General features: G+C 55.8%; 1 protein-coding gene across 1 annotated transcript; it reads left to right on the top strand.

Annotated features, from left to right (window-relative positions):
• Positions 1 to 19,518: 19,518 nt before the first annotated feature.
• B0H18DRAFT_1073967 (uncharacterized protein) lies at positions 19,519 to 20,678 on the top strand. Its single transcript, XM_048031229.1, has 5 exons — positions 19,519 to 19,665; positions 19,757 to 19,918; positions 19,973 to 20,238; positions 20,309 to 20,456; positions 20,513 to 20,678. Exons 2-4 carry the CDS (start codon positions 19,822 to 19,824, stop codon positions 20,384 to 20,386), a joined length of 441 nt encoding a protein of 146 aa, XP_047884398.1. The 5' UTR covers positions 19,519 to 19,665; positions 19,757 to 19,821; the 3' UTR covers positions 20,387 to 20,456; positions 20,513 to 20,678.
• Positions 20,679 to 22,170: the final 1,492 nt, after the last annotated feature.

The raw sequence follows: 22,170 nt of genomic DNA, 5'->3' as shown, positions 1-22,170 counted from the left end.
CGTTTGTGGAGAAGTGACCCAGAGACAGATGAGTCGAGCGGGCGAGTAAAGGTGGTGGGAGACGGTGGGACGTGCTCGCTGGCGAGGAAATTGAGGAGGCAGGCTTGCTGCAAGGCGTGAATTCGCTAGTCGACGCAGTGACCGTCACCACCCAGTCACGGTAGTCACACCTTGATGGACAACGAGCGCCATCTGCAGCCGAGTACGTCTTCCTCGATCGAGGAGGACACATGGAAACTACAGAACCCGCCCGTTTGAAGGGAGAGGCATTATTTGCACACCAGTATAGTACAGTAACTGCTATCTCACACATCCAGTCGTAGTAATGAAAAGAGAATGTATCCAAAGGAACAAAAACGTGCGCAGTCGTCACGAGACGCAAGACTAGCGATGCAGGGTATGCGGGTGGAGGATGGATGGGAACCTGGATAGGTTTCGCAGAATGTTCTGTTCTAATATGGGCGAGCACACGAGCGCAGATAGAGCAGACACAGAACATGGGACAACGACACTGATGCAAAGTTATGCAAACGACCCTTGACTATGCATTCGCGGTGGCAGTGGCTGTAGAGCCCGCGACACCTTGAGGGCGTGGTCTCCTTCTGCGTCGTCTGGGCAGTACCACCGCGTCAGTCTGCGCTCTATCACACTCACATAACCGCAGTACCGAACATACCTTGGGAACATCGGGCCCTTAGGCATCGGCCGCTCATCCAGATCAAGCGCAATGTTCGTCGCAGCCTGGATACCCTGCACACGGCCCGTCAGACACGCCTTCTCGCACCACGGAAGCGCGACCAGCACCCACCTCGATCCAATCGATCACCGCCGCCACATCCGGCGCCTGCAGCAAGAACTGCTCGCCCTCCATCCGCACCCGGATCACGTTCTTGCGCTTCCCGTAGTCGCTCGCCAATCCGCTCTCCGCGTTCTGCAGCGTGTACGCCCGGATCAGGTCCTTCGGGTTCGGCTCCGGCGGCTGCTTCGGCCCCGCGTCGGGCGGCGAGGTGTGCAGTATGCGCGACCGGAAGAAGGACGACGTGCTGTCGCTCGCGGGCGGCGAGCCCGCCGTGGGCCGAGTGAACGTCGCGCTCCGAGGCGACGGCGCGTTCGATGATACGTAGCTCGTCCGCCGCGACGAAGGTGCGTCGCTTGACGCGCGCGCAACCACAGATATCGACGAATGGTCGTCTTGTGAGGGGTCCGTGCTCCGCCGTGTCTGTAACTGGCTCGAGTTGCTAGACTGGCTGCTAGACACGCTCAGACGGCTCGGTGTCGAGTTCGTCCTTGAGGTATTCGACCGGTTGGGGTGCAACAAGCTGCCCGGAAGACGAAGTTTTGACCGCGACGGTGGAAGTGCTTGTTGTGCCGGTGGCGGCTCGCTCTCCCGTGTGTTAGGATCTGGGCTCGCCGGGTCCGTATCCTCTTTTCCCGCTCTCTCACTGTCTGCACGCCCCCTCACCGCACTCACCCTGATCCCCGACTGTGTCACCGCACCGGTGTTCACGACAGTGATGTCGCCTACGCCGACCTTCTTCTCCCACCACGACTCGATTGCGCTGACGCCCGCGATGCTAGGCGGGCACTTGTACACGCGGAACGCGGTCCCCTCGAGCACGCAAAGCACTCGCCGCCACTTGCGATCCTTCGCCTGAACGCCAGGCGAGGTGAACTCCACCTTGCGGGGTATGACGGCCGCGAGGTAGACAGCGTTCGAGTACGGAGGTAGGCGCTCCATCCCCTCCTCATCTCTCGGCAGCACCATAGGACCAGCCCAACGAGGATGGAAGGATGGATACGGTGGTGGATCGGACGATACTTTGTATGTTGGCATCGACCGCTGCCTGCGCAGCGTCGGCGTCGATGGGAAGATGTCTTGCGGGACACTCGGGGGCTTGGGCGTGCTATGCTCGTCCTCATGTATTGTCGGCGCACCTGGCAGCGGTTTGCTCTTGCGCCTCCCAGCAACAGGGTCGGCCGTGATCGATGGCGACGTGGTGGTCTCCTTGCCTTTCTTCGACAAGGAGAGGTCGACCATACTCCGTGAGCCGAGGTGGTACAATCCCGGTCGTCCGAGAGAGCCTGGTGGCATACCAGCAATTTGTGCATGCCCCAGCGCCGGGGTGCGCAGGGTGGGCGAGCCGATGAAGTCGGCGGGGCGGGGGGTGCGCACGGGGGAGTCGGGGCGGTCGTGCTGCTGCCTGATGCTGTTGCGCCGCTTGGAGGAGAAATAGTCTGTCGCGGAGGAGGAGGACGAGCCAGGACGGAGGCGGGGGGTGGCCTGGCCGTCTGGCTTTGGGGTGAAATAAACGGTGGTCCGAAGCGACTCGGTGACTTCCGCGTGCAGGCGGGAGGCTTCGATCTGAGGAAGCCCGCCTGCGCGATCGCCACGTGACCGAGGCGTTTCAGACGATTCCATTTCGGTGCCGTCTTCCATTTCGTCGTCGCTGGCCGCGCCCTCCGCATCAGTACCCGGGCTCGCGTCCATGTCCTCCTCGTCCTCGTCTTCCTCCTCCAGCATTGCGTTGTCGTGGTCTGCCTCATCTGCCTCACTCGGGCCGCGCATGGGCAGCGCGGGAATGCTTCGCAGCGGAGCTCCCTGGCGCGGCCGCTGAGGCTGCTGGGAAGGAGCAACGGGTGGGAGCGGCGGCAGACTCAGGACCGGCATCGGGGGCTGCCGTGAGGCGATGGAGGGCGTCAAGCGTGCACTCCCCTTCGCCATGTAGCTGGCCATCATGGGGGGCGGTAGCGTCGCAAGGCGCGGCGCGAGGTCGCGTCGATCGGACAGACCTGGAGAGATTTGTCCGGACGCAAGCGGGACATGTCTGGTCGCTACTGCAAGGGCTGAGTTGGACTCGGACGTCACCGGTGCGACCATAGCGGACGCGTTGACTGTCGTTTGACTTGGAGCAGCCAGGCTGCCCACGGATGACCGTACTACGTCCGCCGGCTGCGATAGAGCATGCGACGATGCTGTGAGCTCTTCAGGAGTAACTCGGCTCTCCTCGGAAAGCTGTGGACTGGCTAGTGTGGTGTTCGAGGCCGCCTCCCGCCGCGCCGCAGAGGTAAGATGTGGAGGGCCTGTCTCTGTGTCGATCGTGTCTAGACTCGTGGAAGCCGAATTGCTCACGGGTGCATGTAGTAGTCCGTCTGGATCCGTCAGAAATGACAAGGCGTGCGTTGATGTTGTGGGTCCCGAGGGCGTGTTTCGCGATTGTGAGGTCACCCCGCTCTCCTCGGAGAGCCGTGGACTGGCAGGCATGCTGATCGAGACCGCCTCGGGGGTGGGTCGTGGCGAGCCGGTATGCGGTTGTGCAACGGGGTCTTCGACGTGAGACTCGGGTCCGTTCTCGGAAGAGCGGCCGCTCGGGGAGGGAGTATCCGAGTTCCGGCTCATATGGACGGAGGTATGGTGGCTCGTGAGCACGGCGAGGTCCTTCGGGCCAAGGTCCATGGAGCGCGTCGTGCGCTGGAACTTGTCGGGCACGCCGAGGTGCTTGCCATCGGTGCTCTGCCGGCGCGCGCTGCGGATGTTGGACACCTTCTTGAGAAAGTGGCTCGTTTTGACCTGCTGCTGCCGTGTGAGAAGCAGAGGGCGAGTCTAGACGGAGCACTTGCCAAAAACTGGGAATGCCTCACATCTGCGGGTGTCTCTCTCCGGGGCCTTTCCACCGTCTCTACTCTGCTCGCGGACATTCAGGTCGTGCGATCGTCGTCGTCTGCTGTGCGTTTATTTCGCAGGGGGTCGTGAGAATGGTCGTGAAGCCTGACGGGTCGTGGGGGATGAGATGAAGATGACTGCTGAAGCTGAGGCTGAAGTGAGACTGCGCGACTTACGGGTGGATAGAAAACAGCGGGTAGAGACGAGCCGCGGACAAGCCGTGTCGGCGTGGCTCGGAGTCGTCACTCGATTACGCTGCCCGTGGGGGTCGAGTGGGTGATGCTAACTATAGCCGGCGCTCCGGGTTACAGTAATCCTGCTTTCGTGAGCTGCGGACCTATCGCAATTCAGATAAAGGTGATGAGTTGGGATGCCCTAATACGTGCAGATCCAGAGCAGTCAGAGCGCAACGTTCGCGGCCAGAACTCAAACGGATTCAAGCGGGGCGGGATCATGGTTGGGAACGGGTCGCGTCATAGGATAGTTGGATGTTTTCGGGCGCTAAGTCAATGTCGGTAATGACGCGCTGTGAGTTATCGGAAAGACAACTCTATCTAGAGTACTTACATAATACTGACTGCCTGTAACTTTTAATGAAGAACAACTCCATATGTAGCCTGGTTACCGGTTAACCGGTTACTAATACCAATCAACACTGCCACCCATTTCGAAATCGAGGCGTGAATATGGGGCCTGGAGGCTCCTGGAGGTCCGAGGCACCACCTACACCTGGGACCGCACCAAAAACCAATTCCCTCCTCCTCTTCCTCCATGTTGATTCCGCCATGAAGTCCTTGCCCCACTCGCCTGGGCTTGTGGCGCGTTGCAGGGCCTTGAAGATGTGAAGCCACAGACGCTGTCAGTCAGCCTCGTCCGGTCATGCCGGGCTAAATTCAGCGCTGTGTACCTCCCTTGCACACAGAAGCTTTGACGAGCTTGAGACTTCGACGGGCCAGATGGTATTAGATTTGGTTTGTTCAATATATTGAGAACAGAACTTTCTGTTTGAATCCTTTTATTGTCCGCGAGGGCCGAGCCAACGCTCTAGATAGTAGCAATACGAGTAGGTACGTGTTCGTGCTGTCAGGATTGGCTTAGCATGTACTGAGAATGGACCTATTAGGCGTGCATGAGGACATTATGTACCGGAATACCATATGTGTATCACCACTGACTGATACGACGACGGAAGTACTGTAAGGGCCAAAAAGAATCGACATGATGAAAGTATGGGCCCGCTCCCCGGCCTAGCATCACGCTCACGACCAATACACTACCAGCGTAGGGGTCACGGCGCACGAAAGCACGGATTATTGAAGACATAGCGAGTCATACGACTGCCGCGATGAGCACCAGCGGATACAATCTCTTGAGGACACGCCGCGCGCATGCGAACGCACTGAGCCTCAGTCCTCCGTCAAGTCGATGACGCCGCCGTGAAACTCCCCAGCATCGATAGGGGACTCCTCCCGCTTGATTCCGGTTGACTGGTCACGTTGGATCTTCCGTATCTGAGCTTTGGTGATCTTGCGTCGTATGGCACGCATCTGGGCCTGCGAGGCATACCGCCGTTGCAGTTCTGTCATCGCCAGGTATGCGAGGGCACGTACCTGGAGCGCAGTGAGGTTGTCGTCGCCATCATCACCCTCTCCCTTGGACGAGCTCGGAGACGCTGACGACCCATCCTTACGAGCCCGTTTCCGAGGACGGTCGGAATCAGAGGCATCATGTGCGTCGCGACGCCGAGCACCGTTTGCAGCCTCCCGTTCTGGCGATAATGGGTTCGACACGACTGGCGAATTTCTAGATGGCCCAGCACGGCGTGACTGGTCCACTGCAGGTTCTACTATGCCTTGCGCCTGGAGTATCACTGGGGGTCGGAATGAGAGACTGGATCACAAGCGTCAACGAGCTCGACTACTTACCAAGAGGTTTGTATCGGATTTTGAAGATTATGTATGGCGCAGACCACTGGTCAATGTACGAGGGTACTACAAGCTCGGGAATATTCTTGTGTCGCTGTGTCGCTCCGAAGCTAAGCAATTCAGACTCAAATGTGTTATAATCACAGAGATGCACACTCACGATACACAGTGCATCCCACCTTTCTTCATTGTCTCATGAATAGGGCCAATAGCTTTTGGACCCGGACCCGGCGGAGGTGTCCAGGGCACCGCCTTCTCGATCGTTGCACGGACAACGCGTATCTCAATCAAACCGAGGCTGTCGGCGTAGCTTGACTTTCTCGGTGCATTGTCGTCATCTATGCATCAGTGAGTCAGGACGACTATCCTAACTTGTGAAGGCTCAGACCTGTTACACAGATTCTCGAGAACATCAACGGCTTGAACCCGTCACCATCGGCGCACTCCAGAGTTTCATTCTTGAATCCCGCTTTGACGCTCAACCGTCTTGGGAACTGCTGGCCATCGACGGTAGTCTGCACGGAGAAATACGTCGAGAAGTGGTTGCTACACTTGATCTCGAAAACCTCATGATATAAATTGTCCTGAGTATCATCGCATCTCGAACGTGCTGAACAGATATACCTTGTCACTTTCGCTAGCTATATAGCACTCGGCAACATTTCCCTCCACTTGGACATTGTACTCTTCGAGACGCTTGCCGTCACATGTGATGGCTATCTCGCAGTCGCGGTGTCTCATTGTGAGCGAACACACATTCGTCGACAGTCAAACGAGTGGTGGTGGCAAAGTGGCGCGCGCGGCAATTGGGCTTGAGCGAATGAACTGAGTGTTTACTACCGTGACTAGTAGATGTGGGTTCGAAGTGGAGGCTTGTCAATGTGTGGTGAGATTGTATGCAATTGACGGACTCACCCAGTCGGTCACTACTTACAGCCTCAGCTGGCCAGTGGATGTAGGAAAGCAAGATGCGCGCTGCTATTTCAGCTGGCGCGTTTGTCTTGCAACAATGGTACTACTACTCAGTGGCGTGGGCTCGACCTGAGCCAAAAGCGGCGTGACCCTTAGTATGTAATGGGAATTATACCGGTGGCACTGGTAGCAGGTAGCTAGGTGCCGAGTACTTGGATGCAGTGCATTGAAAGGCGTGCGTGCAGTGAATGTGTCTCAATGGAGTGTGGGAATGCGGTCGCATATGGTTACAGAGGAAGTGAGACCGCTGCGCCTAAGCTGCGCCTGAACGCGGTGCGCCGCGGTGAACCGTGTAGAGAGTGAGAGTCACGCGACTACCTGCAGTGGTCTCGTCACGGTATCTGCATCGAGCAAGATTCACATTACTTCCTTGATATATGTACTGGAAACGCTGACACTTTGAAACAAACCATAAGACCGGATTAAGTACTCAGCCATGAGGTAAAGAAACTTCTGAGTCCATGCACATACGACCGCAAACCTCAGTCATCCGTCAGGTCTATGACACCGCCGTTGAACCCGCCTACCCGAATGGGAGACGTCTCTCTCTTGACGAATCGAGATTGGCTTCGTCGAGTCTTCCTCGATTTGGTTCGATCAAGCCGCTGTCGTAAAGCCTGTATCTGAGCCTGAAACGTGTGTTGTACGTGAGATCACGGTGAAGCATAGGCTGAGTTGCGTGAGAACGCACCTCGATCGCGTCCGCGTCGTCTGCACTCTCGTCCTCCTCGTCCTTGAACAGAGGCAACTTTTCATCCTCCTGATCGCCGCCAAGCAAAGCATCTTCTGCGGGAGAACCCGCAATCACAAAGGATGGACCAGCATCTTGACGCGGCCGTTTCTGCGGCACGTCTGGAGGAGAAGGCCTGTCTCGTCGTTTACGACGAGTCGCGTTGGGAACGTCAGGCGGGGCTGGCGATGGGGCACCTCCTGCGAGTGCATTGTCGTATGGGTCAACGCGAGGCTGGTCGAGGGGAAGGGATTCTATGATGCCATGCGCTTGAAGAATCGCTGGCACAGAGTGAATATTCTCAGCGGGAAGTCATGGGAAGTGAAGCGACTCACCACGAGGTCGATAGCGGAAATTGAAAGTAATGTAGGGTGCTTGCCAATCGTCGATGCGCGAGACCCGCAAAAGCTTATTACGAGGTTTCTTGACAGGCATTGTCGCTCCGAAACTGAGGTGGTCAGAACACGATGGCAAGTATCAAATATATTGTAGCAGACTGCCGACTCACGAGACGCAATGCAAACCGCCTTTCTTAGCAGTCTCATGGATAGGCTCGAGATTCTGCGCTTTTGCAACGGTGGGAGCTGTCCATGACGTCTTCTTCTTGAATATTGAACGTACAATCTTGACCTGAATTGTACCAAGTTCACTGCCACAGGACATCTCCCTCGCAGCATCATCGTCATCTGACACGCTCATTGAGAAACACGTTGACAATGAGATGAGAATCATGCCTGTGATAGGGATGTTCGAGAACATCAATGATCTAGTCCCATTCTTGCCATCTTCGCAAGTCATTTTCCTGTCCATATTTCCTGCCTTCATGGCCATCGCCCTAGGAAACTGCTGGCCGTCGACAGCGGTCCATACGGATATATGCTCGGAGGAATGATTGTTGCACAAAACTTCGAATACCTCGTGCACATGAGTCAGTACATGTACATCGTGACGCTCATACATGGCCACATGCATGCACACACCTTGCCAGAATCGCTAGCAACGTAACAGTCTACGACATTACCCTCGATGTGGACATTGTGTTCATCTAGCACCTGGCCATCGCATTTAATGAACACTTCACAGTCGCGATGTCTCATTTTGGAAACGATGTGACTTCTTCTCGACCCGGAGGAGTATGGCGACACTCAGTTCCAGGCCGTTACCATGCATGCGTAACTCCGAGTCTCGTCAATGCTGCTAAGTGGTCCAGTCAGAGGTGCAACATGATGCACATTTGTACGCATATATCTGTCGTCAACGAACTCACCGAGCTATACCAGAGCAGCTTGAGATAGATAGCAGGTGCACAAGGGCATAGAGAACGATTCGCACTTTAGAGTTGAGTCCTTGTGGCGATCATGTACGAACCAAGCGCGACCCGCCACCACCGTGACCGTGTTGGCCGACAGCCACCGACGCGTAGAGCGTGACTGTCACGCGACTTGGTGAGGACGGTACCATCCACGGCCACCAGCAACTGCCTTGTGGGACTCTTCCAGCCAAGTGATGGCAGATCCAAGGATGGGTCGACGGTCGACATCAAACAGCTAGTAGCTCTGCGCGATACGATTTGAAGTATAGCATTACTTCCGTGTCACTGTACGTATATGCAATGGTCACATCACGAGAGCGCTCTCTTGTCACAGCATACATCACAGCCTCAGGAGCTCTCATGCACATGAACGGACGTCCGGTTTGAAGATCTGAAGCTTGAAGCTTGAAGTGTCGAGACCTCAATACACTTTCTGCTCTACGTCGCAACTCATTCCACCTCAAAGGCATCTTGGCTCTAGGGCACAGCACTAGGAACTGGTTGGGCCAGGGAAGGGACGGTCGACAGCTTTAGTACGAAGTGCGTGATCCTGACCTTCCCTGATGTCGAGAAGCGACTATACCCGCCTGCCTCTCCATGCGTTCTCAGAATCAACATCGCGACGACGTTCAGAGAGCGGGGGCTCTTCGCCCACGACACCGTATCACCAAGACATCCCGGATGCCCCTCCTCACGCCTGGAGGCGACGATGGTTCGCCGCGAAGCACCAGCTCCTCCGTCCACGGGTCGTAATGACCATTCTTAAGTTCGTCATTCCCTGCGTGGTGCTCCTTGTCCTGGGTGGTCTGCTCGTGTGGGAGCCGCACATCGAGCTCGCGTTCTACTCGCGCGACTGGATCCAATCCGAGATCGAGCCCATCCTCCCGCTCGCAGGCTGCTTCCACCCCGACCGCGTCTCGTCGCAGTACAATCTCTCCGAGGCCTTATACGGACACAAGCAGACCGAAGTGCACGCGGGGCTCCCGCTGCGGCTCGGCATGGACTGCTACGACTTCGCCGGCACGATCCAGGGCCCGCGCCCGCTCGACGCGCTGGGCGGCGAGGAGCGCACGTACTACCACACGTACTGGCGCACGGACCTCGCCGCGTTTGGCCCGCGCCAGGAGTGGATGCTCAAGTCCTTCTTCGCGACGCAGGACACGGACCACACGACGCTCGTGCTGTGGTCGAACGGCGACCTCTCGGGCAACGCGATCCTCGCGAAGTGGCGCGAGCGGTTTCCGGAGGCGTTCGAGCTGCGGGTGGTGGACTACGGCGAGCTCGCGCGCGGGACGGAGCTGGAGGGCAGCGATCTGCTGCGCGTGAAGGACACGCGTGCGTGGATCGACGGGGACCTGGTCAGGCTGCTCGTGCTCTGGGCTTTCGGTGGCGTGTGGGTGGATATGGACTCGTTGCTCACGCGGGACCTGGCTCCGCTGCTCGAGCACGAGTTCGTGACGCAGTGGGACTGTTATGGTGCGTTGAGTCTTCTGTCTATGATGGTCGTGGGCTGAGTGTACTACAGACAAAATCTACATGCCCTTCAACGGCGCGCTCATGCGCTTCCGGCAACACTCTCCGTATCTCTGCGAGGCCTTCCACGTCATGGTGACATCTCAGCCACCACGCAAAGGGACGACCGACTGGGGCGCACTTCTGTACCTCAAGCTCTGGCGGCGGCTCGTCGCTGCTGGGGTCCCTCCATTCAAGGTGCTGCCCTTCTGCTTCTCCGACGCGCGTTCATGCAGGCTCGACAACCGACTGCCGGACCCCTTCGCGTCCGATCCGAAGAATGGGCAATGGACCTTGGGGCTAGGGCGAGAAGAGGGCGGCGGGCTGGACAAAGCACTGGGGCGCATTTTCTCGGTACACCTACATAATCAGTGGGAGAAGGCGTACCCCGCTGGTGGGTGGGTGGAACGACTACTTCTCCGGCGATACGAGGAGGCGCTCTCGTGGAGCCGGAAGTCCGATGACTTGTAAAACGTACTAATTCGCTGGATAGAGGGACTATGCTCGGGTGTAACTTATATGCCACCGTTGGCATTACTGTAGGTCGCTGGTAACTCTGTGCTCTCGCGGATTGTGCAGTGCTCGGGTAGAGGCAAGCACAAATCTGAACCCATGTACGCTCAAGAACAAACATCCGATGGGGCCTCTTGCCCGCCACCTAGCAGTCCGATTTGTCCGTTATCTGGTCAGCCAGACGAGCGTTGGGATCCCGAGCTGGGGTTCACAAGTGCCTTCTCTAGCTCACGCCAGCTACGCACGCATAGATTCCGCCTACTCCGGCGGGGGCGGCGTATTCAGGTGTGTTGGCGGGAAACCACCATGGATCAGCTGAACGCGTCGCCGCAGAAACTAGACAATTAAACATATCTCGATGGCAGCGAGGAGGGATCGGTAGCAGATTTGTTGCGCAGGTGGGTATGGAACGTACGTTCGACGCCGTTGGGCAATGGCATTGGGCGTCGACGACGTCGAGTACCAAGTGCTTAAGTTGGGCCATATCGAATGATTGAGTGGCGAAGTCCTTTGACCCGAACTCTCACCTTCCTCGCCACTCCGCGCCTCGATCGGACGGATATCTGCACGCTTGTGAGTCGATTCGCGACATTCAGCTGTAGTAACGTTCTGAAAATTGTCGATCTCGAATAGCCCGAAAAACAACACAACTACGCTCTCAGTCGCTCAGGCACCACTCGGATTATGTTGATGTCCAAGGAGCAACCTCTGGAAATTAAGATCGTATCTGAGGGTGTGCCGTTGCAAGAATTTCAACATATTCGGTACCAGAGAATCATCCAGAGGGAGGATGGATCCACTGGCAAGAGAGGTTCCCGGGCCAAGAGAGGCTCAGGCTCCCGCCACTCCGAGTCTCCGGCTATCTAAGTCACTTCTTGTGTTGTACCGAGCCAAACTGGCCAAGGTAAGTAATGCGGTAGCTTTGCTGTGAACGTGCTAGTGCTAAATACTCATACATTAATGCTTTTGCATATAGAGTTTGACTTTGAGATCTCCAATGAGACTGGCAAAAAACTAGGCATCCTTGTTTATGTAGATGGGAAGCCTCTGCAACCTGAACTCTACACAATCACATTACCCCATGGTGGAACTGTAAAGTCAGACATGTTCAATGTCAAGAGACTCACCTTCCAACTTGTGAAAGAAAGAGGTACTTGATTTACCCAATCATATGTGATTTGACATTCAGTCTTGTGTTACAGATGATGCCAATGACATTGACCTGATGGACTTGGGCACTATTGAATTCCATATCCTGAGAGTGAAGGGTAGAGGTTCAAAGAAACAGAAAATGATATCTGGACATGCTGTGGCTACTCCTCACTTTGAGGAACAGGTCTCCATTCCTGAAGATGCACAAAAAGGTCGGATGCACACAACCAGGTGAGTTGGGCCACTTTTAGATGTTGTGTGTAGTCTTTGAACTGTATGTAGTGTTGAATGGAGTGAAGACCCTACTAGCATTGATGACCATGTGACTTGGAAGGATGATGAAGAGTGTCCTTGGTGGATCTATAGATTCATGTATAAGCCACATAGTGAGCATATCTTTTGCATGAGCATGACTTTAGGACATTGACTGCCTGAAAGCCTATCTACAGGCCATTGGAATCATTCCACACCCAGAACATGGGGAAAGTGAGGCTGATTTGTTGGCTCACATGAAGGAAAAGGAGGTAAGCACAAAGATTACAGTTTTAACTTTTTCTGAGTATAGGTTAAGCTGACATGAGTCATTGTATATAGGCTCAAGCCAAGGAGGCCCAAGAAATCCTACAGATAAGACAGATGGAACTGTCCGACATCCAAGCTAAGCTTGCTGAGAAGAAACGGACACGCATGCGTGAGGAAGGTGAAGGTCCAAACAAGAGGATGAAGTCACTCTCGCCAATTCATGCTGAGCCCTACCATGGCGATGTCATAGATCTGACGATGGATTGACTGTGCGTGGAAGTAGAATAGCACAGATAGTCAGTACAACATTACATATGCCGCACACATTCTATTATTTCTCATGACATTGACCGCCTCGGATAAGTATACGACGAATGTGATCATGTCTATGGTAATCGGATGGAGCAGCCTGAAACGCACATGGGTAAGCAGAACCCGGGTGCACGTAATGGGAACAAAACCATAACGACAACCCTTTCGGACGTCGTGCACGACGTTGCTGCTAGCGAAGCCGTTGAAAGGGCTCCTAACAGTAATTAGTGGATGTAACGCGGCAAGTAAGGGGCGTCGCGCGGTGGACGGGTCAACAGCCTGTGACATGACTGTTACGACCCGACTTCCCGTGAGTGGTCAATCCTGCAACGACTGACTAACAACGCGCGTGAGTTCCCAAAACCCGGTGTGAATGGAGCGTACGACACGGCCGCAGGGCACTGGACAAGGGTGTCGACGACGAGCGCAGTGACGTCGACGGCGTTTGCCCGATGGATTCGTGCCGCGACAGTCGGATTGCATATTCCCCAAGACGGCGTCAGTCGTAAAGTAGTTCATCACCGGACGACCGCATAACAGCTATGATAGCGCCAGGTCCAGACGCAGAGGTATCCTGGTATACTCCGGCGCCCTGACTGTCACTGGCAACACATAAGACATCAATCCCAGTAAAGACGATCATAGAACGTACCGACGGGGCTTATCAACGCTCAGACGACGGCTCAGGGACCGTCGACCACTCGTAAGAACGAACGGGCAGCCAGGGCGCGGCTTGTTGAGCGATATGAATGAGACGTCTGGTGATCGAAACTCACTCGCGAGACGTCTTACTGTGAACTAGTTGCATTGGCTCCATTTTGCAGATCGTCGTTCGGCGGCCATGTATAATCGTGGATTGCGATTACAAGCATGAGCGGACCGTGCACCGAGGGGACGTCCGCGGTCGACTCGGGTCCCCAACGTCAAGGTAGTTGACTGATTGACATTCACGAACACACTATGGGGCGCTTACCATCACTTGTTCACCATCAGCTCATCCAATTGACCTCACGGGCTCGTCCGGGACGCCTTGAGAGCGAACGGGCATTGGTCGTCACGTCTTGTACTCAAGACGCGAGAGAAAGAGACAGGGAAGGACAGCGAATCAAAGCGGACTCAGCGGGCTATGGGTCCCAGGTAGCAGGCGGAGGTGCACGACGAGAAGTCCCCACAAGAGGAATGGCCCACGCACTCTCAGGCTACAGCGCGACACCGGGCATGACGGAACACCCGCTGTACACAGGACCGTCAGGGACTGACGATGTGCCAGAGAACGGGCACTGACCTATCCGCGATGCAAGCTCAACTCCTTCCCCTGCTGATTGGTCTAGGCCAGCGCAGCCGCCTCCACCAGTACGAATGAGCATGAGGTAGACAAGCACAGTGCACGCACCACGGCTTGGAAACCCCGTCCAGCGCCTTCGCGCGCACGCTCGTCCTGCGTCGACTCAGAACACGCCGCCGATGGCCGCCAGTGACGATCGAAGGATCAGCCCCAAGTCGTGCCCTCACTCACGCGCGGCTGCGAGAGAATAACTGTTATTTAAACTGTAATATACGTTGCCTATTTTCACAGTGAGAGCAAGACGGAGGGCTAGCAGGACTGAGTACAGATGGCGGAACGAACGGGGAGGGAGGTGGAGAAGGGATGTGGATGAACGACGGCGACGCAGGTGGCATTGCGGGTGTTGAAGTGCTCGGGCGGACAGCGGAGGGGTGGACACGGGCTGGCTAGCCGTCGGACGACCTGCACCTGACGAGGGAGAAATGAGATTCTATCAGGATACTGCAACAATGTCCGGGTTGAGCCAATAGATAGGTAGAATGGAGTAGTACAGACGCAGACACAGGCGGAGAGTCAGGATCGTACACAGGATAATCGTGCAGAATAGGGGGTGCGATAGCGTATAAAACGGTGCTATGCAGTTGAGTCCATGGGCATGCGTGTGGGTCCTCCCGTTTGTTTTTGCCGCCACACACGCCGCTCCCGTTGCTGGCCAGCCAGGCCAAGCACGACACATCGCCGCTCCACACAGCACGGCGTCCAGCGTAGACCGTCCGCGGTGTGTTCTCCAATCTCCCATCCTTCCGCCGCATCCATCCACACCTCTGCCCACGCACGACCAGCCACCAAAACCGAAAATGACCAATGAGAGACGGTAAACGGAAAGAGCGTATGTGACGAGCCCGACCAAGGAGAGAAGGATGTACTGACAGGGTGTCCCTCAGCCCATCTTGCTCGCGTCCTTCTTCTTCTGTTTGCGCGGTGGCGTAACGGCCGCCCCATATTCACACCACCGTACGGGTACTTTGCCTTCTTCTCGGCCGGCTTCAGAATCTATTTTATACCGCCGCGGTGAGTCAGGGTGAGTCAGGGTTGCGCCATTGACTGAATGTCGAGATGACGCACCTGGAACGAACACAGAAGCGTCTCGTCCACACTCATCATCGCTCCTGCGTTGTCGAACTCGCCGCAATAGTTAGGCGCCGAGAAAAGGGTCACCAGATGTCGCTTCGCAAAGAACTCATAGCCATCTTCGACGACCTGGAACGTATCGATGCCGTCAGCAACGTGTGGTGACCCCACCGGACATACCCAAGAAGTAGTAGATGTACCTGATGTGCGCGGCATATGAGATCCATATCGTGCTTCTGCAGGAATCTGGACACGACGTCGGGCCCGAACGTGAACGACACTCCTCGATCGTTCTCTGACCACCCTGTGATGTCCTTGTCTGGGTCTGACCAGAGGAGATCGCAGAGTAAACCTGTAGCGATGCGTTAGAGATGAACCTATGAGCAGAGAATACCACGTACCCGTATCCGGGACGTCCGTGGGCCTCATCACTCTCCGAATCTGCTCCATCGACTGGAGGTCGGGTGATAGACCACCGTGCATTGTGAAAATCTTCTCGTCAATAATGGCGGCGATGGGTAGGCAGTTAAAGCAGTCGGTGAACGTTTTCCAGAGCTTGATGTTGTATCTGCGCTTGCCTAGGACCCGCGCGGATGTGGTAAGCGCACGACGGAAATACAACCACTACTCTGACTCACATTCGTCGTAGAACCATAAATCCTGTTGATGCTCGCACATTCATGGTTGCCCCTCAGTACAAAGAAGTTCTCCGGGTACTTGATCTTGTACGCCAACAACAGACAGATGGTCTCCAACGACTGCTTGCCACGATCGACGTAATCGCCCAGAAATAGATAATTTGCCTCTGGTGGGAATCCGCCGTACTCGAAGAGCCGCAGGAGGTCGTAGTACTGCCCGTGGATGTCACCTTGGTTGCGGAGGGGCTACACGTCAACCCGGAAGGCAAGCGAAGAAAGGGCTGAGACGCACCGCATATCTTGATGGGAGCTTCGAGCTCGAGGAGGATGGGCTGATTAATGAAGATCTCGCGTGCTTTTGTGCACAGATACTTTATTTCGTACTCTGCAAGCTGCACAGGCTTCCCGGGACGATTTCCGCGCACTGCCGAACGGCGCTCGCTGCGTCAGACACTCCTGCGCTCCCGCAACCCACTACTCACCTTCCAAAAGCCTGTCAATGACCGAATCGAGGTCAATCTCGGTGCTAGAATCCGCCATGGCTTGACAAAGTCAGAGAGATGGTCGTGGAATCGGTCGTGAGCGTGGGCGTTCCTGGTCGTGAACGAGAGCGTTTTGGGCGGCTTTGCGAACGGGGTCTTGTGAGGACGCACAAGCGACCTCGCGGCGAGAATGTGCGCGACGACGACTGCAACGCCGGAAAATGCGAAATTTGAGAGTGGAAGTGGGTGATAACGACCGTCGGATGATGGTCAGCGCGCCACCGCGCATGGGCGGAGTGCGCAGCGGACTATGAATTCCCTTCTTGCTCTGTCGGCGTGTTCTAGACTCCGCTCCTCCTACGACTGGCTGGCCCGCTGTGCCCGCTGGGCTGCAGCGTGCAGCGTACCCGTATGCATTGTTCTACAACTTCGCCATTGCCCCGATCATCCGATTCGAAGGCAGAGAGCCTCGCATCTGTGCGCGAACCGGTACTCAAAATCAAGCGAGTCACCTCGGATAGATCTTTCATTCAGTCACAATAAACGTGGTTAGGTGGCCTGTATCATGACGCGAGACTGTTCTCAGTTGCGCGATGCTACAACTCGACCTGAATCGACCTCACTGAATTGGAAGCTGGGCAGCAGCGAGCCCCGGCTTCGGCCTGCGCACCGACGCTGCGGGCACCACGGGCGCCTACCATCCTCCGCTCAGCCTCCACCGTCATGGCGAACTTGCTGCCCATCCTCTCTCATTGTCGTCGAACGTTGTTCAACCGTCTGATCTCCACGACGGCAGCGCGTTCAGCCGATCCATGGCTGCTACCGAACACACCTGAACACGTCGCACAGACAACATCGCCCGCCAATGCACCGCCGCCAGAACCCCTCCCGCGCCAGGGCGAGTCGGTCGACACGATGCGTGCGCGGTTGGTGTACCAGGCGCGCAAACGAGGCACGCTGGAGAGCGACCTGGTGCTGAGCACATTTGCAAAGGAACAGCTGGGCAGTATGGATGAGGCGGAACTGCGCGAATTTGACAAGGTGTGTCCCCTGACTTGTGCCCCCGATACCCGTCTGGCTGACTGGGGTGCCGGCTGTGTCTCCACAGCTGATGGACGAGCCTGACTGGGACATCTACTACTGGGCTGCGGGAAAGAAGACTCCGCCGGAGCGGTGGGCGGACTCGACTTTACTGGAGAAGCTGCGCATCCACGTCCGTAATGAGGGCAAGGTCGTCAGGCGCATGCCAAATTTGTAACTTGAGTCGACTACTCGTTGCACCCACAACATGCTCAGGAAAGCAAGGAGTTACATAGTAGCGACGATAATGTCATCCGTTTTCCGAGAGACGTAGGGGCTTCCTGCAACAGTGGCGATTGACAGAACCTGCAGAGCCCTCGCGGCGACTCGCATGCAAAAATTCGATGTTGCTGCGCCGTGCAGTACATACATACGACTATGCTCTGCGACAGTACAGTAACGCAGCGTTCAGGGAGTCGTTGACAGGTAAGTCTCACCGCCTTGGACTGTTCGCTTCGGTTTTCAGCTAATGCCAGCTCTGTCATTTGGCTCCAGGTTCCGAACGTGGCCAGTGTGTAGAGTTTAAGACAAGTGAGATGCGCAGCGTCGACCATGTCTACTCACCGTTCCCACACCAATTCGTTGGGGGGCTTCTGGCAAGTCGACTGTGCTTCTTCCACCATGCACGTTCTTCAGTCTTCACAAGTATGTCGAAATCGCAAGTGCGTTCACTTCTGCTTTTGATGCACCGCTTCCCCTTGATGCGTATGATTGCTTCGCTCCTCCGGTAGTTGTCCGACGGCGAGCCAGCCCTTGTCCGGTCCTTCGTTGTCCGTGGCGAGCACCCGCATTACTACGCACGCTGCCGTCGTGCACCCACATCCTTCGCCCGCCTCCCTTCCATCCCGCCATCTGTACTCAACCCTGATAGATTCTCCGTCTTGTTCTCACTGTGAAATTAGGCCCACGTATATCACAGATTCAATACCATTTTTCTCTCGTCGCCGTCTCAGTGACTGCCGCGCGATCTTGGGCGTACGGGCTTATCCTTCGATCGCCACTGGCGACCTCCAGACGTTCGGCGGCGGCGTACTCAATGAAGCCATTGCGCCATGAGCGTGCGCGCGTAGTATTGAACGCTGTACATGACGTGGTGCGTTCTCTGCGCTTGTCTGCTTCATTGATATGTATAGCTAACGGAGCCAGCAACACTACCGCAGCAATTGACCGCGAACGGAGTCGAGCTGGCGTAGTTCAGCTTCGTGCAGAACCTGTGAAATAGTTCGTTCGCTATCTCTGGACACTCAGGCTGATACTCCGCTACATAGTGGAAGGTTTGTCGTGGCACAACAGCCGAACAGTGCGCCTGCCCGTCGTCCTCATACCTGCCACATGTTGACTCGTACCCCAGTGCCCTGTTCTTCCCGTCGCGTGCGGCTGAAGTACGAGGCAAAATAGCCCTCGACGCCCGGAAGTGTGGTAAGTGTTCCATACTGCGTGTAAGATAGGCCCAACGCATTTTCGACTACATCACATGCACCGTTTTCGGCGCCTGTACACTACTTTCGCTGCGAGCGAAGCGAGAAAATAAGTCACAGAAATATAGAACGAAGATCGAACTATTCAGACACAGTCAAGCACCCAGAAATCAGTCTTAGAATTGGTTGATGGCTCGTTTATCGTGTCTGCATCCGTAGTTGAAGTGTTGTCATCTGTTCCTTCCGACAATTGCATGTGAACTGCTTACTATAAAATTGCAATATTACAATAATCCGTAATTGGCATACAGTGCTATGAGGTCGTACCAGAAGCGCTGCTGCGACAACACCATGTCGCCTCGCAGCAAACGAGCTCGCATTGCCCTACAGAACCTTGGAGAACGAGCTGAGAAAAAAGCCCGGCTTTCTACAGATGCAGTCAAAGAAAATGTATGTCCTTGGTACATTGCTCCGAGAATCTGCTCACCTCGACCACAGCAACCAACAGTACAGGAGCCGGAGTCCGAGACAGCTCCCGACGAGCTTCCTAGAAACACAGCAGCAATCTACGAGCACATGAGACATACCTTTGCTGAGATAATACAACCTACTTGGGAAGTTCCGGGTACAACAGCCAATGAGTCGGAGGCCTCAAAGTCGGTGAGCCTTGACTCGGAGTCGCAGAAGGCAAATGAGCTCCCTGCAGGTGAGTAGCATGTGCAGGAACTAGTACCTATACATCTTAGCCAAGTGTCGTATACCACAGGTGCCGTGGCTCAGAATGCGAGACCGCGGCCGCCTGCGGCTTCGGTATCAGACGAGCTCGAAGGCGCGCCCGACTCCGAGTCGGAGGCAGTACCGATCGCACCCGGGCCGATTCCGAGTACCGTCCATGACGCACCGGCACGTCCGCAAAAGCGGCCATTATTTGAGCCACCGCCTTCCATCGAAGAAGCATCAATAGCCCTGCAAGACCTTCGCGCTCTCCTGCGGCCACGACGGAAGAGTGGCATTGGGTTCCTGCGGTTCGTGGGCGACGATCAGCTGCAGTCACGTCTAGAGCAGATGAAAATGCTGCTTGGGTTCTATACCCGATCAGACTCAGACGTACGTGGCAGTTGGATCGCAGCCTCCCTCCGTACTGCTGTGGCATGGGAGTTCGGGCCTCACCGGGCAATGAAACTGCGCGGTTGGACGCGCAACTTCCTAGGGGATCGGCATGCACTTCCTTTTAGCCCCATGGGAGAGTGGACGACTTCACTGTTGGAGAAGCCTGACCTCCGAGAGGCAATCAGTCAGCATCTACAGGCTGTGGGGAAATTCGTACGTGCTATGGACATCGTCGAGTTCATGTCCGACCCGGAGGTCCTCCTGAAGTACGGGCTGAAGAAGCCTATTGGGTTGTCGACTGCACAGACCTGGATGCATGTGCTTGATTATCGATGGACGAAAACACCTTCTGGACAGTATGTGGATGGGCACGAGCGTGAAGACATCGTTGACTATCGAGATGGGATCTTCCTCCCTGCGCTGGCTGCCTTGGATCCGTACGTGCGAACGATCATCAATGGTTCCTTCGTCCATGGCCCTGTCCTGCCAGATGGAGCATTTCAGTACACGCGAGACTGGATCAATGGCATCGAGGCTCAAGGTCCCCTCTTACCCGATGGATCATTCCGTCCGAGTGGTGATGTCCGAATCACACTGTCGGATGATAGTCCCATCCGGGGCGTTGTTGTAAACGTAGCCCTTCCGGATGGCTCGAGTCCCCCAAAACGAGTCATATTCTGGTATCACGACGAGTCGACCTTCTATGCAAATGACCGCCGTCAAATTCGCTGGGTGAAGAAGAAGGAGAAGGCTGTACCTCGTGCCAAGGGAGAGGGTCCTTCCCTGATGGTCGCCGACTTCGTCTCGGCTGAGCATGGCTGGCTTCGATCCCCTGATGGGACCGAATCAGCCCGCGAACTGTTCAAGGCTGGTAAAGACCGAGATGGGTATTTCACGAACCAGGAGATCCTCGAGCATGCAACGCTCGCGATGGACATCCTGGAGTGCCATCACCCTGACGAACAGCATGTTCTGATCTTCGATAATGCGCCGACTCACCTCAAGCGGCCAGATGACTCGTTGTCAGCGCGCCGTATGTCGATGAAATCGACTGCACCGGGCAAGCCACTGTTTGGGGTCGACATCGATGTCCGCGGAGATGACGGCCGGCTAGTGTATGGCACGAATGGAAAAAAGCTGAAGCAGCGTGTGCGCATGGGGGATGGAAGGTATCCAGATGGCCGGCCGCAGTCACTCTACTTCGAGGAGGGTGCAGAGAGACCAGGGGTGTTCAAGGGGATGGAGAGGATCCTTGAGGAGCGTGGCATACAAACAACAGGCTTACGTGCACAATGCCCTAACTTCCACTGCAAGCCCCCCGCCGTCGACTGCTGTATGCGCCGCATCCTCTACAACCAGCCCGACTTCCGCGATGTTGAGTCGATTCTGGAAGGACATTGCGAGCAGCGCGGATTTCGGGTGCTATTCCTCCCGAAATTTCACTGCGAGCTGAACCCAATTGAACAGTGTTGGGGATTTGCGAAGCGTGTGTACCGGAAGTGCCCACCATCGACCCTCGAAGCGGACCTAGAACGAAACACGGTGGCTGCGCTGAACGCCGTGCCTCTTGTCTCGATCCGACGGTTCTTCGTCCGATCTCATCGATTTATGGATGCATATCGCCGGGGATTGTCGGGGAAGCAAGCAGCATGGGCGAACAAGAAGTATCACGGCCATCGTGTTCTGCCGCACAGTATTCTTGACGAGCTCGAGAAGGCTGGTGTCGAACGCGAGTAATGAGCTCTGGGTGGCTATTCTCATTGTGTATGTTGCTGTTCTTGGCTTCTAATTGTGTCTACAATACATAAACCGTATTATTCTGTCCCAACCAGCGACTGCCAAACATCGCTCCGTCGTCGTGTCCTAGTAGCCCCCTAAGTAACCCAGCGTCTGAACTTATCCGCTCCTGGGTTGGGGTTTGCGCATCCGCACGTGACGTTTCTGCAGGCGCCGATAGTGGTCGAGAATGCGTTGGGCCTATCTTAGGACATCCCGCAACCTCCCTTTGACAGTAGGGACGCGCGTCCGCGCGTAAAATAAACCCTCGCTGCACCTTGGTACTGCTACGCCGTGCAGTATGACGTCGCTCTGCGGATCACAGTGCGAAATGGCCATGCCTGTCGCCACTTAGTGGCCACTGTTGGCCCGTCAGGAGACTGTCAATAGGTTAGTCCTCGCCGTGTCAGAATGTTCCCTTTGATCTGACAAGCGGCTCAGACTGCGTCTCAGACTTAACGGCGACACATTCCGTCCAGTCTTCGAACGGTGTTATGCAATTGCAACATGGATATCATTCTCCGTCAGTCTTCCGTAAGATCAATGCAAGTCCCGTGGTAAAGAGCGGCATGAATGGGGGAACCTGCCCGTTTGAGCCTTTTGTTAGGCCCTTCGTTGGCTTCGTATGCCCGTTTTCCG

This window comes from Fomitopsis serialis, assembly GCF_022376445.1.
Source record: "Fomitopsis serialis strain Sig1Antser10 chromosome Unknown B0H18scaffold_571, whole genome shotgun sequence".
NCBI lineage: Eukaryota > Fungi > Basidiomycota > Agaricomycetes > Polyporales > Fomitopsidaceae > Fomitopsis > Fomitopsis serialis.
Note: the sequence above shows the minus strand (reverse complement) of the source record. Positions and strands in the feature narration are given on the sequence as shown.

What these genes read in the sequence shown, in the direction of transcription:
- B0H18DRAFT_1073967 (XM_048031229.1), top strand. Translation starts at nt 19,822, where the DNA reads ATGAAACTGCGCGGTTGGACGCGCAACTTCCTAGGGGATCGGCATGCA. An exon ending in GACTTCACTGTTGGAGAAGC is followed by an intron (nt 19,919 to 19,972) that starts CTGACCTCCGAG and finishes GGAAATTCGTAC; the next exon opens with GTGCTATGGACATCGTCGAG. An exon ending in CCTTCGTCCATGGCCCTGTC is followed by an intron (nt 20,239 to 20,308) that starts CTGCCAGATGGA and finishes GTCCCCTCTTAC; the next exon opens with CCGATGGATCATTCCGTCCG.